General features: G+C 41.8%; 2 protein-coding genes across 3 annotated transcripts; one reads left to right on the top strand and one right to left on the bottom strand.

Moving 5' to 3' along the window:
• Nucleotides 1–4419: 4419 nt before the first annotated feature.
• si:dkey-166k12.1 (solute carrier family 22 member 6-B) lies at nt 4420–11625 on the top strand. 2 transcript variants are annotated; one of them, XM_046417903.1, is made up of 11 exons: nt 4420–5011; nt 5329–5577; nt 5847–5950; nt 6406–6560; nt 7894–8062; nt 8241–8355; nt 8941–9041; nt 9151–9362; nt 9468–9576; nt 9681–9893; nt 10136–11625. In XM_046417903.1, exons 1-11 carry the CDS (start codon nt 4982–4984, stop codon nt 10236–10238), a joined length of 1560 nt encoding a protein of 519 aa, XP_046273859.1. In that variant the 5' UTR covers nt 4420–4981; the 3' UTR covers nt 10239–11625. The 2 variants fall into 2 exon arrangements, with proteins under 2 accessions (XP_046273859.1, XP_046273858.1); XM_046417902.1 differs by having other exon boundaries at nt 4421–5577.
• On the bottom strand, nt 11540–17995 carry zgc:110239 (uncharacterized protein LOC550326 homolog). The gene is made up of 11 exons (XM_046417901.1): nt 17840–17995; nt 17316–17375; nt 17134–17226; nt 15897–16069; nt 15064–15325; nt 14751–14946; nt 14425–14618; nt 14247–14338; nt 12701–12862; nt 12023–12212; nt 11540–11937 (listed from the first exon to the last, which is right to left on the bottom strand). The coding sequence occupies exons 1-11, from the start codon at nt 17907–17909 to the stop codon at nt 11750–11752; spliced, it is 1680 nt and encodes a 559-aa protein (XP_046273857.1). The 5' UTR covers nt 17910–17995; the 3' UTR covers nt 11540–11749.
• Between the last annotated feature and the right edge of the window lie 1528 nt (nt 17996–19523).

The following is a 19523-nucleotide window of genomic DNA, read 5'->3' as shown; positions in this document are numbered from 1 at the left end:
CTTTCGTCCATGTACAGGAAATAGTTTTTTCTTGTTTTCCCCGCATGGAAGTTCAGATGGTAGGCAAAACCACTGACTGAGGGGTTTGATGTTTAAAGGATACTTCAGAATACACACCAATCTGAATATGGAAATTTAGGGAAAATATACAGCCTACATCTCCTGATCTCCCAGTCGCCCAGAGAGGCCCTCGTCACAGCACAGACGACTCAAGTGGCCTCGCAGGACCAGCATGATCCTGAGTAACCTGTCTGAAGTAAAAATACAGCAGTGCTCATGCACAGCGACCTTGCAGCTCTCTGCCTTTGCCCAGCAGGGCTCAGTGTGTCACTGCAGATGTGCAGCAGGCTCCAGACTGTAAACACACCACAGATCTGGATCATCTAATTCACCTCGTGTCAGATCAAACAGCTAGCGAAACAGAGTATAAATAGAAAGAAAGAAGAGGTGTGTGTGTGTGTGTGTGCTATGCATAAGTGTTTGTGTGTCCTCAGAATAGGTGGCTGTCTGTGTACTTACATAAGAAAACAGACACCTGGCGATGGATGAGTGTGCCTGATATAAAATGATTCTATAGCAGACGAGCACATCTATGACCACGATGACAATAAAGGTGAGCAGTGGCTTCAGCTCAGGCTCTGTTCTAACAGCACCACAACCTTGGAATGTCTTTCCCGTCTTTCCCGCAGTCTGAACACTGTATTCACTCTGTGTTTGGTTTGGTTGATTATACAATCTGTGGATGAAAGATGCCAACATGCACACGCAGATTTGGGATTACGAGTCATGCCTGGTTAACACTCACAAAGCCCTTCTACCTACTAACACAACCATATATGTCAAGAGGTAAAAACTCCTCCTTATCCAGTCTGCAGAAAGGACTAAAAAGATGAGCTGTTGGCAAGTAAAGGCTGGTTATTTAAGACAGTGTGTCTATGTTTAATATCTCCATAGAAACATCAGATCAGATACGTTTTTCAAGGATTTAATAATAATTGTTGGACTATAGTTTGGAATCTTGTACACTGTCTCAAATCTTTTCTTTTCAAAAAACAGTAAGAGTAAAATCATATGTCAGTGGATGTCCAACAGTCAGAAATATTAGTATGCAGTCCTGCAGTGAATGCTGCTAGCTGTGTCCTCAGTAAATAGGCCAGGGTTCATTCATGCATGTGGCAGAAACAACAATGTTATTTGAATGCTGTCTGAGGGTGTGGCTTCGTGTACATCAGCACATCGCGTCACGGATGTGGATTTGGGTTTTAATAAATCGTGTCCTCACTGTAACACAATAAGTGCCACAACACGATCAGCTGACCTTATGATGCGTGACATCGCCATTAAAATCAGTTATTTGTGAAAGCAGCTCTGACACAGAGCTCTACTCACACTCAGCAGGGACTGATCCAATGGGGTTTCCTTGTCAAAAATCCAAAAGGGACGCTGGTGCCATGAAATAATTCCACTAGGAGGAAATCTGCAGATATCGATGATGATGTCTCTTGGATGATCAGGTAGAAACGGTCACTGCCAAACAGCGTGTGTGTGTGTGTGTGTGTTTGCGGAGGCCGGGCGGGTCGGTGTGATGTTTCTCTCCGCAGCGCTGACAGCTCAGGATGATCAAGGTCACCTTAGTTCGGTTTTCTTTCTTGACCCGGTCCACTCCTCCTTCCCTTCAGCCATCTCCCTCTCTCGCTCTTTTCTGTCTCTCACTCTCACTGGTGTCTCCCTTAACACCGTGAAGCAAGCCAAAAATCTTCCGGTCGCCGCTTTCAAGATAAAATCCCCATTTGAAAACCCTATTAATAACCCTAACACCATGAGGGTTTTGTTGTGACAGACCACACAAAAAGGTGGTTTAGATTCACTTTTCACCGTATGGTTTTATGGTTACTGATCATACACACCTTCATTCGTCTTTTTAAATGTTTATTTATATATATATTTTTTAATTTATTTATTGTGCTTTTAAATTGAAAGAAAGGTTGTGTTTCTAACCACATCCTAACAAACTGTATCTAACTTGACAGTCCTTTTCCCTGGTGCGAGCCAGACACCCAAACCAGGACCCACCATCTGTGACGTCACGGGTACCCACAACAGGAATGGGACAGGAACGAGACTGACGTTTACAGGCTGACAAATTAACAAGGAGACCGACATCCAGTAACAAACTGCATCTTTGGGATATTGAAAAAAAATCTTAGTGTAGGAAAGGCCACAATTACGGCTGGTTGGTACAGCAAAAAGAACAATCCACGACAGGTTTAAGGAGTGTCACAGATGTGGTTCTTTTATTCATTCAATTTGGCAAACAGCACAGAAACATTAAAGCAGCAACACACCATGTTGTTAAAATGGCACCTATATATAGTGTGTCTCAGCTAATGACCCTGGTAGATTCCATCCACGGGGATCCACTGCCAGCCAACATAAGTAACCCATCATTTTTCTTTCTTTATACACACACAAACATATTTCATAGCCTGTACACGTCCATTTACCCCAACTATTACTAAAAACAAACACATCTAAATCTCCTTACATTTGTTGTACTACACTGCACACATATCCATCACCCCACACCAATTAACACTTGGTTTTCCCCCGGGACTATAAAATCGGTGTCCGTTGCCTGGGGAAGCCTTTTGCCCGCGCACCCTGAAGACACAACAACTGGTGAGTACACAACACTTTTTGATCTTCTTAGTACACTCTCTGAGCAACCCAATACAGCTTAGCTTACCTAATTTCTAAACAATTAACACATATTAAATATATCCTCTGTCCCTCTCCTTTAGGTACAGCTGTTTGGCCCACACACCACCCATGTCACCCAAGTCAATATCAGACCTGAGAAAAGGACAATGAATATAATGATAAATATTCAACACATAAGATAAATATAGCCATATAAATGGGTAAACAAGCAATGTGTTAAAATGTATTGTGCAAATCTTCAATAAAGTGCTGTTGCTCTTAAAGTGTCTTAAAGTGCATATGTAGTCATACCCAGTCAAAGTGCGTGGTGCTATATGTGCAAACCAGGTGACCGTGTGTCCTTTGTCACACTTTGTCACTTAATACAGTTACATTTTTATATCAACATACAAGCATTACCCACCCAGCTGGGTCAGGTGCATTATTGTGGATCATCAACATCATTCCACCCACACACTGTAGGCTATGAAAACAGGCTTTTTCCTTTGAATGACCACTTACTCAGCAGAAATTAAACTAATTCCAGCCAATCTCCAGTGACTGCCTCCCACTTTACCAGCTAGACTGGGGAGAGGGGAGCCATTGTTCTCTAGAGACAAGCTCTGGCTGAGTCAGCCATTCCCCAGCCTTACTACTCTGAACCTGATAATGTTCTAAATGGCTACATTATTTTGCAATGCAAGCATAAGCCCAAGGAAAGACCACTTCCAAACATAAAATAAAACAATAGGATAATTATAGAATAATCTTACTCTGTCACTATTTGCATGAGTATAATGCTGTTTCAGTGTCATGCTTGTCATACAAAATTGGCCCTGTGCTCCAGAGCTCCACTCTCACTACATTATGTTGACTGATACAAGGTGACTCCTAAGAAAGCAGACTTTTGATTAACACAGCTTTGTGTTCATGCAGTGTTTCAGTTGCATTTCCTGTATTCATCAGTATTAACATTGTACATATTTAGCATAAGGTGTGCATATGAACACGTTACTAAAGGACTAGTTTTAAAAAATAGTTCTTAAATTGCTATATTTTCCAGTCTTGTGAATTTTACAAGACCCTTAAGCAAAGTGACCACAAGTGAACCCCAAGTGAATCTTTTTTTCACATGTAATCTATCATCAAATTGTTGTACAGTCAGTTCAAGTAAATTGTATCTGTAGGCCCAGATATATAAAAGTATTATAATTTACAATATGTGTACAATATATGACACCCTTAATCTGGCAAGAAAGCTAACAGTAGACACCCATAACAAGTACATTTACTCATTTACTGTACTTCAGTACAATTTTGTGATATTTTCCATTCCATGTTACTTTATACTTCTGCCAACCTATTCAGTTTTGTGTGTGCTTTGCAGATTCTGATAACTAGAATAATACAAAATATAAACAAACTAATAAATTCTGACATATGATAGATTAAGCCACTCGGCAGTATATAAAGTAGTTTTCTTTTGCCTGACGTTTACCAACTGCAACACTAGTTATACTTGCATATGAAAGCAGCACTATAATCAAGCACAATAATATATATGTATATATATTTATTTAAACGGGCCATTTTGCATCATGATTCATTTTTAATATGTTGCTTTTTACTTATGTATGATAGTAAGCAGAATATTACTACTTTTACTCGAGTAAAACATCGTCCACCAGGCGGGAGGAGGAGTCTGTAATTCAATATTCCAGCAGCAGGTGGCAGCAGAGGGTCTGTGAGGACATTATGCGCGCTGTTTGCTGTAAATGTATAGATGTTTGTGTTGTATAAACCACAGATAAACAGTCTGAACTGTACCTCAGCATGGTGACTAGCAGCACGTATGACTGATGCTGATTGCCATGAAGAGTGAGAAGCGCTATGGTAAACTGATTCACCTATAGGATCACGGAGCGTCACTGGTGTGTTGTGAGTCTTGCATTGGAGCGTCTTTTATGAGATTTTGTAATGGGGATGTGGCCCTGCCCTGCAGGTAACGGATACATCATATAATACGCGCCCCCAGCTGCCATCGACACGCGTGGGTTTCTTTCAGATGTTTGCACCGTGTGGCATCAAAACAGCACCTGCAATTTGCTGGCTGCCGGACTTCTCTCACTTTCTCGTGCTGTAAATAATGGATTGGACAAGGACAGTTTAGCGTTTAGTTTGACATGTGTCAAGCTGATGCGTTTATCTGCTGGTGGACCTTTGGGCACTTAACTGACTGTGGAGCATTTCATCGACCTGTGGGAACCCTTGGAGATAATAGATGCATCTGCCTGGAAGTAACGGCGGGAAGGTGATATCACATGTTTTCTTAGTTCGTCTCAGGACTGTTGAACATTAGGCATGTCGGTAAACTGCAGCTGGACTGACTATGGAGGCACATGCTTGATTTTCTTTACCTACTGAACAACAACAACACGGCGTCCTTCTGATTTATTGTCTGTTGGGTGTTTACTACCAGCCTTCCGCCTGCTCCTCGTTGGCTGATCCGCTGGAATAGCGCTAAACTGACCCATATTTCCCAAAATGAATTTCGACCAGATCCTCTCTGCCATCGGGGGCTTCGGCAAATATCAGAAAATTTTGTACGTATGGATTTGTTTACCCCAGATCCTCCTCGCCTTCCACATGATGGTGAGCATCTTCACCGGAGCCACACCGCCCCATCAGTGCAGGGAGAGCTCGGTGGCCGGGAATCAGTCCTCCTTCCCCTTTACTCTCAGCCTGAACTTCAGCCTCTCGGGTCTCTCCTGCTTCTCTTCCGAAGTCCTGCTGCACGACAACCGGACTGAGCGCGTCCCGTGTGGCCACGGATGGGTCTACAGCAAGGACACTTTCCAGAGTACGACAGTCACAGAGGTGTGTGTGTGTGTGTGATGCTTATGTGCTATAGGTGGTCTGTTTAGTCAGTGGTGAAATGTCTGCAGCTGTGATCATTGCTAAAGTCACCTCGCTCTCGGAAAAAGGTGGAAAAACTACAAAAATGAGTAATGAATCATTCGACTATTAGGCTTTTTTTTTTTCAAAAGTGGACAAACTAATTAATAAATATAACATCACATAGTGTGACAAAGTATTAACCTGCTGTGCACCATGAATGCTCCACTAACTCCCTCTCCTTAAACCAGTGGGACCTGGTGTGCGACAAAGCGGGACTGAACAGTCTTGGTTCGTCTATCTACATGTTTGGCCTCTTGGTGGGATCTGTGGTGTTTGGATCCATGGCTGACAGGTAGGCTTTGCTCCTCTCTCTTAGCCTGGAGGTCTGTAACCGCTGACCTTGCACAGGTACAACACACCACTGGATCCTCAGCCCCAAAGCTTGGCCACAGGGGCAGGCACTGTTGGTGGTAGCCATGTGTGAGTGGGGCAGTTGACAAATTATTACATACTATTGTTTGACTGACACCATTTCTTTTTATTGCTTTGAATTTTTAGTTGATGTTTGTGGCTTGTTCCAAAAAAATACTATAATATATAGATCATCAAATATTCATTGTTTCTCTGAAAGTGCTCCCATACTCCTGAGATTCCTGAAGGTGTAGTGGCAACGCGTGGGAGCTTTCACACACTAATGCTCCATACTGGCCTCCATAGCCTGGTCTCACCCTGTCACGGTCACAGTGTTTCACTTATGCATGTGCTTAGAGGGCAAATTCATGTCAACACCTTCTCTCTCTGTGCAAGGTATGGCAGACGTTTCGTCCTGCTGCTGTCCATCGCTCTTCAGACCGTGTTTGGAGTCGCTGTGGCCTTTGCACCCAACTTCCCGGTCTATGTGATTCTTCGCTTTGTAGTTGGCACCACGATATCTGGAGTAATCATCAATGCCTTTGTACTCGGTACTAACAAAACACAGCTACGCACACAAACACAAGCATGATGAGATTTGACAGGATTGCGGAACCTGATAGCGGCACGTTCATCACCTCTCAAGAATTTCACATTTAGCATTACGTAGTGGTGGGGAAATTTGTCAGTAGGTGCCTCTTTATAGTAACTGTTTCATGGAAAATGTATCTCACTTGTTGCATTTCGTTTAGAGAAAAGATGAGATCTGAAGGGGAGGATTAATTAGGATGAGTTTGAAAAGAAAGATTCCAAGTTTTGTCTCTCTGCTGAGCATTTTTCAATTGTTCTTGTAGTTCTTGTTCTTAATAGCCAGATTGGCCTGATAACTTGGTGCTCTTCCAGTTCTTTTCAGTTCTCCTGCAGTCAGATCTTAATGTTCAAACATGAGCTGCATGTTTCCAGGGGGAATTCAATTTAGTTTGTGGGTGCTATATTAACTACATTAATTCACTGAGATGATCATTAGTTATCAAGCCTACATGATTTATTGTAAATTCTTTTAAATTCTCCTATCTTCGTAGGATCACAAAATCCTTTAAAAGACATGAAACATTTTTAAAATGCACTTAAAATTGTTCTAAGACACTGACATTTTAGGGATGGATGGCGCTAAACTGTTGGTCGGTCAGCCCACCAAAGATAGATTAAAATTTATCAGTGACTTGGTATGAAGCTTTGTAAAGACATTCATGGTGTCCATGTTCTCCGCAGGATGAACTGTAACAACTGTTGACACCTTATCTTCCCATTTAGTACCATTATCTGGTCAGCATTTCTGTTTGTTCTGCAAAATGTTAACAGCCTGTGTGTGTATCTGATGAGCATGCAACAGTGACCACAGTAAACTTTATACCTGCTAAACATCAGGATTGTGATTGTGAGCATTTTTTTCATGCTGACAAAGCATAGTTTTGTCTAAGCACAGCCTCAAACCGTGGATAGCGTGGATATACACTTACTGTCTTGTTATCAAGGATCTGCTAGTGTCAGTGAAAACACACCAAGAAGACATTCCTCACGCTGGTTATGGCAACTGGATAACAAACAGATGTTGGTTGTTGTTTGCACAGTTGTTCAGTACTGGTTGAGGAAAGTGGATAGTCAGTTCATTTGTCTCTTACATGTCAGACCTGTAGATGTTGTACTTTAAACGTCTCATGCATTTTTTTGTGCTCTTTTTGCCCAATCCCAACACAAACCCTTCCATTCTTTCCGCTACCTGAAAGCTCCAAACCACAACCTCAGTTTAATCCTCTCTCCTCGATTCCTCCTGTCTTCTCACCTACTTCCAAAACCTGCACTCTTTTTTTTTTTTTTTCAAAGGCACAGAGTGGACGTGCACCAAGAGGCGCATGCTAGCCGGTATCATCACAGACTATGCATTTGGTCTGGGCTACACGCTGCTAGCAGGCATAGCGTACTTGATACGAGATTGGAGAAAGCTGCAGCTGGCTATATCAGCCCCGGGCTTCCTGCTCATCTTCTATATATGGTGGGGAAATTCATCATCTGAACATTAGATCCACTGTGTATTCATAACTTTGCGTGACAAGAGTCCGTGAATGCTGTCTTTGTGATCTTTGTTTCCTCTTCTCCCCTTATTGGCATTTTCTTGTGCCTCTGTCCACTCTTGCTTCCCTCTCTGCTGTGTCCTCTCTTCCTCCTGTCAGGGTGCTTCCTCAATCCGCCAGATGGCTGTTGGCCAAAGACAGGAAGGAGGAAGCCATTGCACTCCTCCGGAAGGCGGCACTTGTTAATGGCCGGGTCTTACCTCCCACTCTACAGGTGTCTCTAAGCTTTACTCCTTTAAGTGCTGTCTAAGCTGTTCTGTTTTGTCTGCTGCAGATTATCTGAAGTTAATCTTTTTTTTTTTGTGAAAGAGAAAGGATGGTGTTACTCTATACCTTTATTATTGTTAACAAATAAATGAAAAGAGCGAAACCAACAGCTTCCAGCTTCTTCACTGTGGCACTCAGACTTAAGTTTTACTTACAGTACAGTATTTAATAATATTTAAGAGACAGAGCGAATATGACAGTGGTTTCAGCCTTCTCAGCAGACTCAGCAAAACCACAGTATCCACCAGACAAACAGGAAGCTGCTGTGGTTTTTAGCAAATGTTACTTAAACAGTGTAAAAATAAATTTGTTAGGGAGTATTATTGCAGATTAGTAGGGGAGATGGGAGTTGGTCATTACTGTTTTTACCTTCATTTGAATCCCTCAAGAAGAGAGCATGCTATGAATGGGACGCACAGATGATACTTGTTAGGCGAATAAAATTTTGTCTTTTTGTTGGATTTGTTAAAATTAAGACACACATAAAAGATCACCATCCTTACATTCCAAGGGGTTGGTTATGTGTGTCCAGGTTGAGAAGATTTTAGGTGGAGGGAGCCAAAATCACTCAGCAGTGGATCTCGTACGAACACCTCAGATGAGGAAGAGGGCTATCATCTTGTTCTACATCTGGTAAACTGTGTGCCCGTGTGCATCGACATCTTTTTTTTTTTTACATTAGTAACAAGTTCTAGATTTCTTTCCTGTGTATATATATCCCTGTTCCTCCTTCACACCCCAGGTTTGTGAACGTGCTGGTGTATTATGGCCTCTCACTGGGCGTGTCCAGGTTGGGGACAAACCTCTACTTGACCCAGTTTGTGTTCGGGTTGATTGAGATCCCGGCTCGTTCTCTCGTCCTGCTCGTCCTGCCGTGCAGTCGTCGACTTTCCCAAAGCGGATTTCTGGCTACTGGAGGGCTTGCCTGTCTGCTCATGCTCGCTGTCCCTGAAGGTAGTACAGACGCTTTGTTTAGTTATATTCTGACAGGAAGGTGAAAAACTTTAGAAATGCAAGCATTTGACATGACTTCCATCATTTCCCTCCCTCTGTCTGTAGATCATTCGAATGTCCTGGCTGGTCTTGCCATGGTAGGGAAGTTTGGTATCACAGCTTCCTTTGCTGTAATCTATGTGTACACAGCTGAGATATTCCCCACTGTGCTTCGGTAAGTCTTGACAATTTTAATTACTTTAATCACACACACCCAAAGTGATTAAAAAAAAAACTCCCTTGTAATATGAACAACCTTTTTCCTTTTTGTACACACAGGCAAACAGGAATAGGTGTATCCTGTATGTTTGCAAGGGTGGGTGGTGTGTTAGCACCCGTTATAAACATGCTACACAACCACAGTCCCACTACACCCCTGGTCATCTTCGGTACCTCCCCGCTGCTGGGTGCTGTCCTGGCCCTGGCACTGCCTGAAACTGCCAACAGACCTCTTCCCGACACAGTGGAAGATGCAGAGAGCTGGGACTTGAGGTACTACATTATGACTTCTCTTCTTCTTACCAGAGTGGGACTTTCTTTTCATTTAGATCCAAAGTTAAAGTACAGTTCATCAGTTTGTGTACTTTATCAGTAACTTTGGAGCTTTTTTGTTCACTGTGCTGTTTGTGTCCTTGCTGCTGAACTGGATGTAAATTCTCACCGATCTTTTGTTCCCACAAGGAGACAAAACCTCTACAGACAGATCAGTGTACACTCTGTTTTGTCTCCTGTAGATCGCCTCCCAGCAAGGAGAATCCTGAGATATCAGAGGATATTAGCCAGTCAGCCAACAGCACAGAGGGACAGGAGCTCCAACATCTAGCAGGCCAGGCCTAAGTGTGTGTAAAAGGATGCATACATTCCATTATTCACTTATTATACAACCTCAACTCTGTTACCGGATACAGCAAAGAACATCCCCTATGCAATTATTGTCAGGATTTCATTAAGAGCTCTATGCAAGAAAGCCAAACACATTTCATCCATAAAAATAACACACACACACAAAGCAGGCATTCATAAATGAAGAAATGCTGCCAAGAAAAATCAACAGCCAACTGTTTTGTCAACCTGTAGGTCTTCTTGTGCACTTCTTGTCTTGTGTGTTTCACAGATGTTTACCCCTTTGTAATTTTTTTTTTTTTGTTGGTTTCATTCAATATATTTTGCGATGAGATGGAATAAATAGTTGCCCAAAAGACTGATATGCAAATCACATATTTCTATGTATTTATAAATCTACAGGCATCAGTGCAGAGCTCAGATTTCTAAACTGCGCTGATTGGAAGAATCAGAGTGCACAGCTTTGTGAGCACTTCATATTTTTAAGGATGGAAGGATTTATCACACTTGGTGCATTTGGTAAAACCACAATATTTTTGTATAAGTGTGTGCCCTTTCGATGGGTCGTTTGTGGAATATCTTTGTTGTACCTTTATGCTGTATTGAACAAACAACTGCCTCATTTTCTTTCCTCATTCTCAAACCAGAATTAAAACTAGTCAGGTGAGTTTGCATGCACTAGTTAACTTAATTATGCCTAACGTAGCCTTTTAGACTAATGTAGTTCATTTGTAGTTTTGTATGGAAATTGTGGGATGTGACTGTGATCAGCATGTGTTCACAGTCTTTATCTTATGTTGAATTTTACTCTGATGTAAAATGACTCACTAACATGACTTGCATCTGTGAAATATCTATTACTTTTTATAGGTGTATAAGGGCTGCTGTATGAATTGTGTACTGTCTATATGAATCAGTGCTACTTAATAAAGGGCATGGATCAGGTCATATGCTATGGTACTCAGGCAAAAAGAATCAGATTCTTCAAAATCTGTTATCACAAAGAAATGTGAGGCCAGTATGTCTTGAATGTGTAAAATGTATACATGGAAGGGATAACCTGTTACTCTACTGCATGGTTTAGGAAAGCATGTCCTACTGCTGCCTACAGTTATGTGTGTTATATCAAACAGAAACCAAATAATGGGAAAAAAATTCCACACTTTTTGATTGCATTGATTCCAGTCCAGTGGCATCTGATTGCAACAAATCATAAAGAAAGGAAGAAAATGTACAATTAAAATGAAGGCACTGCGGCTACAAGCAATAAACCTGTGAAAATCTTGTTTTAAAAAAAAAAAAAAAAAGCAATCTTTTTTTTCTGTGTGCAAGTTTTACAGCATATCACTTCACTCTGACACCATTCGATTACAACATTCAACACATTATTATCACCAAGGAGCTCAGTTTGATATGATAACCACACCTCAACACATCCAGCATTAGGTGTCATTCAACCTCACACTCACATAGTGGTATTAACATATAGATTTATATGGTCCAAGCTATGCCAGTGAAACATATGTAGCATCGGTGGTGACGCCACAGTTGTTATCCTTCATTGACATGAGGATGTAGCCGTCGTTGCCCCAGTAGGTGGACCATGAGTTCTTTATCAACCAGTACGGCTCCCCGTTCAGGGTGCCGTATCCCACTGCAAGCACAGCATGATCCAGATCATCAGTGGTGTTCCCTGGAAAACACAAGGAGTGTGGCGAGTTACAGAGAGAGAGAGACTCGTTGGCAACAGTCTGAGCATGAATTACAGGTAAACTTACCGCACGCTGGTTCATAGTAGACACCGTGGCTGTAGAAAACAAATGATCTATGTGAAGCATCAATACTGACAGCCGCTGGTCCATTTTTAAAGAGTGCCAGCTTCAGGGCCTCTGCATCTCCTGATGTGACGTTGGTGTAGCTCTGGATTCGTGCAGTAAGCTGGGATGTGTTGACATGGCAAAATCCATTCTGTTCAGAGGGAAACAGGAAAATTTTACACTGAACCCTGAACCATTCCATCCGTCCCTGTCACACAGCAGATGTGTCCCCTTGTATGAACGAGGTAGTATTAGTTCAGCTGGCTTACTGATCTGGCCATCAAGGGCATACAGGCCGTGCTGTACTGGACTGAGCTTTATAACTGAGTCCAGCTGGGCCATGCAGATACAAACCTTGACAGCTTTTGAACAAAACTAATTTTACTATGAAAAGTAGTTGCTGCAGCTGGTTGAACCCTGACCAGTTACTCAGTTATCTGTTATTTCAGACTTGTTTCTTTATCTGTATATTCACTGGACTGAATCAGTGAAAAGAAATGATGTGTGAAAACAGGCCCCAACTGAGTATTGCCACCTAAGCAAAGCAGTCAGATGAGCTCAGAAGTTCCTTGTCATGATTTATTTTGACAACATTTTCACAGTTCATTTTGTTTCAACAGGTACAAGCAATCATCTCACCATTCCCATGTAGGCTCCGTAAGTTTCAGTTGTGGCGATGCCTCCATGTTTCATGATCCACTCATACGCTCTCCACTCCTCCCCTCCATCACAGCCGTTGTTGCCGAAACCCCAGGAACAGTCCACCAGCATCTGCTGAGACAGAACCTGCAGGGAGCCCGTCTGAAAGACAAGAGCATGACATGATCACACTCCACACTGAGATCAGTAACCCCTCCTGCTCCTCACCAATCACATTCTCGTAAACACAAAACAGGTTTCAGGAGCTTTGCTGTCTTCAACAAACCTCTGACCCAAAATCAGCAAGCGGCTCAATAAAACAATCAAACACGAAACGAGTCATGAGGGTTCAGGAGGGAAAAATGGGACAAAACACAAGGTCAGGAATAAATTGCTGGGGCTTTGCAGCAGTATGCTAACCCGATCCAATCAAGAAGACTTATGAATTTTTCTGTGGTCTCATTATTTTGACAACTGTCAAATTACATTAGTAGCTTTGGTAAAACATATAAAAGCTAGGATAAGTTAGGATTTGTTTGTTTCTCTTCTTCCAGACTTAATGACTCTGTTAGGCCCTTTGAAAATCAAAACCACATTTTTACTTATTTTATATTTCAATAATAACCACCCAGGAACCAGATATTTTTCAATTTTTTACCTCTTTATCAGCCTATGAGTTCGACAGCTAGTGGAATAAAGCAAAAGAAAAAAAAAAATCAAGGGTATGAGTGAGAGAGACCAAGAATTTGGTCACTTCAGTGGGGTGCCATGAGATCCCATAATAAACCATCCCATGTTTGGATGGAGTTGCTTAGCAACACAGGAAAAGGAATGCCTTTGGAATGCCTTTGAGCTTTACACAGGATGGAGGCAGGCCAAAGGTGACTATTCACTTAGTGCTGTTTCTCCACACACTGTCAAGTCTGTCTAAAGTGAGTGCAAGTGGCACAATGAACCACACTGTGGACCTGCCCCTATTCTAGAGGGGAGGATTTCTTTTCACTCACAGGGATGCTTTTCTTAAGCTCAATGGATGTAAATTAACTACAAGTCAAATAAAGAGCATCGGATGCAGGTTTAGCCAGAAAGCACGTCCACAAATTAACTGACTACAGACCATCCAATGTAACCCAGACATGACAGAATAATTCATTCCTGTACAAAAAAAAAGAAAATCCTCAGTCCACCCATATTCGATAATCATACTTATTTTTAAACTTTTAATTGGTAGAGTTTATCTTCCTAATTGTGTTTTTGTTAATTATCACAGGAATGACACATATGTTGTGCTGTATTTTTCTGCCTAAATAACCTAATCCATTACAGCAAGCAGGGTTGTCAAAGTTACATTATTAAAAATTTAGAAGGACACAAATAATGGATTAACCCAAACATAAATGCAATGCAAATTAACCAAAACATGAACAGATGAACCGCCATGCTGAACATCTGTGGCTACAATGAGCAAAAGAAAGTAGCACAAATCAACTGAAAACAACCGACTGTCTCCAGTGACTGTTGTGTAAACAGCTTTTTATCCTTTCACCTTTAGGAAGAGGGCGCCCTCTACTGCTCCAGTAGTGGCAAAGCTCCAGCAGGAGCCACAGATGGCCTGGTCCTTTACTGGGGTCACAGCACCTGCAAGAGCAGGGCTGAGTTTAAAACTGGCCTCTCCGGCCAGAAGGCTGCATCTTTGGTATGCATTTTAATTTGTATTTACCTACCATACAGCCTCCAGTCAAGTGAGTCTGGTACTTGCACCCCTTCGTAAATCTTAGAGGGGAAAGGGAGCCCTCTATTTGGGGTCTTTCCTCGTTTCCTTCCCCTCATGGTGGCCAGCTCCGACATGGTGCGATCTGACAGAGAGTTCAGAGCCAGAGAGAAGGGCAGCCCTGCTCTGTTCTTGGAGTGGACATATCTACAGTAACAAGAAAACAGTCATCCAAACTTCTTTATCTCCAGCTATGTCTGTCCCTGCCTATGCCCTTTATAAAAAGATCACATTCATTGTGCTGCAGTGTCACAAAAGCATATTTAAAGTTCCTCTCACCGGAGATTATGAACAAAAGCGTGCTGTCTTTTCTCATGTTCTCTTTCATCGCTGTACTGACGCTGGAACTTTTCCTTGAAGTGGTTGAACATGCGCTCTGAGTGGCCCGATGCTGAGGTGTGGATGAGATCTTTCATCGGGTTGGCCAACATGTGGTGCTCCACTCCTGGACCAGGAAATCCGCCACAAGTCATCCCTGTCAGTGAAAAATAAATAATTAAAAAAAAAACTGACAAAACAGAAAAATGTTTTTAAAATTTCTTTAAATTTTTCTCAAATGCCTTGATGTAAGCGTCTGCAGTGGAGCACAAACCTTCAGGCAGAGAGAAGACTGTGGGATCCACGTGAGTACTGAACTCTTTGTAGTCCACCAAGTATTTGTCATAATGTGACCCCAGTAGCGTGTTGTATCCCATCATCTCATAATGGACAGGTATGGCAGGATCTTCTTTGGCATCTGCACCACCCTCTGAATGAGTCACCCACAGTGTGTACGTGTTCTTCTTGTAGCCCACAGTAGTCACATTCTGCCAGACTTCACACAGAGAACCTCCATAGTACTCCATCCTCAAGAACTATGGAGGGGATTAACATCTGAGTGTTTTTCCAAAAGCAACAAATCATGACATGATTAAATGTGAAACTAGACTATAATTGTTTCAGTGTCCTTTTGTGAAGAGGATAATGGTAAATGTTCTGTTTTAATGCAACTCCGTTTTTCCCAGTGCATAACGTCACTCTTGGTTTGGATTGGTTCGCAGCTGTCCAACTATGGAACAGAGTCAACAACACAGTGGACTCTCACTCACAGGACTGCACGGTCACAAACTCTCTGGATGAAATGCAGTGCCTTTACAGGAATTCAGACACCATCAGACGCATGAGTGCAAATGAGAAGCAAATAGTTAAATTTCGAATCTGCCAGCTCAGGTTCATTCCAAAGTTGCATTTTATTGGGCCACAGAATACATCGCAACAGGAGAAGTGAGTAGTTTTTCTTCAGTAATTCCTTTTCCGGCAGTGTAAAATAATACATGATTGTTCCTGGCATTAAAGAAAGGTCAGTTTATGATCATAAGGCTAATGTTACTAGTCTGTTTTAGTTATAAAATGTTGCTGAGAGCCCTATTGTTTCCCCACACACACCTGGAAGCCCTGCACACTGGGCAGCGATGCCTGCGGTGTGACCGCTTCTTCCTTTGTTCCGTTGACCTGGAAGCACTTCATCACATTAAGCTCATCCTCTGTGGACTCAGGGGTGATTTTATAGGCCACGCCCCACTGCTGCTCCGCCCCCAGCTGGTATGTTGACACCTGACCTGTAGATGATCAGTGTGAGAGATGCTAGTTAGACATCATTATCTTATTTAATCTCAGTGTGCAATTACATGCACTTACAGTAAATGTGTTAGATACTCAATCTTTGTTTAGTCATGCCATCTTCAGGTATGTATGTTTATTTCCATGCATCTTTAGAGAACTAACAACTTATGAAAGTCTGTTTTCACCATTTTCAAATCCAAAATTAAAACTATTTACACTCTATAGACAAAAGTAATGGGACACACCTCTTTAGTATTGAATTCAGGTGTAGTATGGGGCTGTTTTTCAGGGGTTGGGCTCAGCCCCTTACTTCCAGTGAAGGGAAATCTCAATGCTTCAGCATACCAAGACATATTGGACAATGCTATGCTTCCTACTTTGTGACAACAGTTTGGTGAAGGTCCTTTTCTATTCCAGCATGACTGTGTCCCAGTGCACAAAGCAAAGTCCATAAAGACATGGCTGGACGAGTTTGGTGTGGAAGAACTTAACTGGCCCACACAGAGCCCTGACCTCAACCCCATCCAACACCTTTGGGATGAACTGGAACAGAGACTGTGAGCCAGGCCATTTCATCTAACATCAATGCCTGACCTCACAAATGCTTTACAGCACGAATGGGCAAAAATTCCCACAGAAACACAAAACTAAGTGCATACAGGTAGGCTGAAAGCCAAAAAGGTGGGGGAGCCCACAGTATTTGCTTTAAGCACAAAGAAATGCAGGTCTTTATCAATTTGTCATTAGAACTAATAAGTAGTCAGTCATTTAATCACATGTTGTAGTAGCAGGTAAAATGCACAGTTAACACAATCAGCTTACACAACACAGAAAAGTTTCAAACTCACATGACGATGTAACCTGAGTCAACAGAATAAGTTCCCAAAAAGAGCCTACTCGTTCTTTTTCACTTCTTTGTTGATATACTGAGTGTTTATGTTCTGCTCTGTTCATTTCGGTCTGACACAAAAGGAACTCAGTTTCGCATCAGTAAACCAACCAAGCAGGGAGAACACAGTCAGGTTTAACAGAAACAGCCACAGGTTAAGTGGTTTCTCACCATGGTAGTAGTCTATTCGGCTGGACTTTGCTGCTTGGTCGAACCAGGCCTCAAATGGCTCCTTGATTTCAGCATAAGGTAGAGAAATCAATCCTGCAATGGAAATGTTAAACAGTTCTGTAATGAGGCTAAATACTGAGGAAAAGGAGGCTCTGACGTGTTTAATCTGATGTCCTGCTTACCTTTGACATGATAGCTGCTTCCAAACTTAGGAAGGGACGGGACTGCTTTCCCCTCCGTAGCTGAAAACGAACATAAGAAGTGCTGAAAGTCACTTTACAAAAACACACATTTTGTTTCGTGTTACTGACTTCATCCATGTTCTTCTTACAAGAAAGAACACGATAAATGTTACTGTGTAGTTAGGAATAATGACAGCTGTAGAGGTAAGGTGAATGCAGCGCACTGTACTAAAAACTAGACTCTTTAGTTTGGTTTGCATACAATAAATGGAGGCCAGATGTTTTTGTCTGGCGTGACATTTTCTCCGTTCATCAGCACGCAAGGGAGACAGAAGCAGACATACTTTCCTTAGTATCGGGAGGCATGTATAATGTGTAGCCTGTTTACCATCGCCACAAAATACTTGGAAGTATTTCTTGAGTAACCCAAGCTGGCTATGTGGATACGACTTGTGGCCGTCGCAGCATGTAGCTAGTTAGCTAACTGGAAACATTGTATGGAAAAATTAAATGTCGTCTCTTACCAACTCCAGCCCACAACAGAACGACAGCAATGTACAAACGCATTGTTTCTACCGAAATAATGGAGTACATGCAATAAGTCAGTCAGTTGAGTATCAAACAAAGACACAACTAATTAATGGTCCCACGCACACTCCGTCTCAGCCAATCACGCTGTGGCGTGGAAGAGAGGCCTCCAATAGGACGCAAGAAGTGGGATTTAGTTGCCCCAGGACCATGTGATTTATGTCACGTGACTACCACTAGTCATGTGACTAAATTAAAACTGTTATAGAGTTTATAATAAGGTTCAACAGTCAGTGACGTCGACCTAACACTTGAGAGGAAAATATGTCGCCTGTGACACTTCAGTTATAGCGGGCGACTATACAGAAAAATGTGCTAAACAACTTTAGAGACCACGTATAAAGTTTAACAAAAAGGTATATTTTTGAGCCTCATTATGTGACGTTACTCATACATATTTCACTACTTCATTATTAACTACCTAATAAGAATCTGTCTGTGTTCCCAGAGTCCTAAGTTACCAGGGTCATCATCATTTATTATGAACATCAGCTGTTAACTGTTCAAATGACTTAAATTTATATCAGCACTGCTTTGGTACAAATGACAATTGCTACAAAACTTCCTAAATGCAGTAGATAGTCAGCTACTGCCACATTAGACACAGACAAAAGAAGACAAAGAAGCCCTCACTTCACTTTACTTCAGATGTTTTGCATTTGTGGTGCATTTGTAAGGTATTGTGTCTGAGATATCACTTGCTACTTTAGTACAATGTAAAAATCATTTGAGATCCTCAAAAGTGTGTGTCAACAAAAGCAGAGCGAACAAAAGCCATTTTCAAAACATCCAAAACAAATCATTTATAAATCTTACAAATCTACAAAGTGAGAGTTAAAAGTTATCATTCTGCTATATAATAACAGATACTGAGCTATAATGTCAGCATATGGATGAACATGTCCACCATTAACCAGGGACCAGTGGTGGGAGAAATATTCAGATATTTTTCACTTTTATGTGTACATGTTTTGAGGCTAATTTAACACTGTATGTTTTTCCTTATTCAGGATTTTTATTCAGTAACAAATCAAGTTCTGAAGGAAACAGATTTAAATGAAACTGAATGGATTCACATGGATGGATTATGGATTATGTTCTTGCAACATGTGCAACTTTGGGTGGATACATCAAGTGTTCTGCTACTGTGCACTCACACTTCATAACTCATTGCAGCAAATTTACAACATATATTTTACAAACTAGCGGTATCCATCCATCCATTTTCTATACCGCTTATCCATCAGGGTCACGGGGGAGCTGGAGCCTATCCCAGCTGACTACAGGCGAGAGGCAGGGTACACCTTGGACTGGTCGCCAGTCAATCGCAGGGCCAACACACAAAGACAGACAACCACACACTCTCACACTCACACCTAGGGGCAATGTAGAGTAGCCAATTAACCTAATGTGCATGTTTTTGGTATTGTGGGAGGAAGCCGGAGTACCCGGAGAAAACCCACGCAGGCACAGGGAGAACATGCAAACTCCACATAGAAGGGTTTTGAAGTGTTTTCAATTCTTTCACAAAACAGATTCTAATCAAAGTGGACTGAAAAACATATTTTTAAACTGGATGGATCTACAGATTTCAGACTACTTTCCAATGTCCCTAAGGTA

The sequence above is a fragment of the Scatophagus argus genome, chromosome 17, assembly GCF_020382885.2.
Source record: "Scatophagus argus isolate fScaArg1 chromosome 17, fScaArg1.pri, whole genome shotgun sequence".
Taxonomy (NCBI): Eukaryota; Metazoa; Chordata; class Actinopteri; family Scatophagidae; genus Scatophagus; species Scatophagus argus.
Note: the sequence above shows the minus strand (reverse complement) of the source record. Positions and strands in the feature narration are given on the sequence as shown.

Bases quoted from the DNA above. Each gene is read 5' to 3' on its own strand.
- si:dkey-166k12.1 (XM_046417902.1), top strand. From the start codon at position 5,245: ATGAATTTCGACCAGATCCTCTCTGCCATCGGGGGCTTCGGCAAATAT. The intron at 5,951-6,405 runs GTAGGCTTTGCT...TCTCTGTGCAAG, and splicing joins TTTGGATCCATGGCTGACAG to GTATGGCAGACGTTTCGTCC. The intron at 9,577-9,680 runs GTAAGTCTTGAC...TTGTACACACAG, and splicing joins ATATTCCCCACTGTGCTTCG to GCAAACAGGAATAGGTGTAT.
- zgc:110239 (XM_046417901.1), bottom strand. From the start codon at position 17,909: ATGTACTCCATTATTTCGGTAGAAACAATGCGTTTGTACATTGCTGTC. The intron at 17,376-17,839 runs GTAAGAGACGAC...GTTCGTTTTCAG, and splicing joins TCTGTTGTGGGCTGGAGTTG to CTACGGAGGGGAAAGCAGTC. The intron at 12,213-12,700 runs GTGAGATGATTG...CCCTCTGAACAG, and splicing joins ACGGAGCCTACATGGGAATG to AATGGATTTTGCCATGTCAA.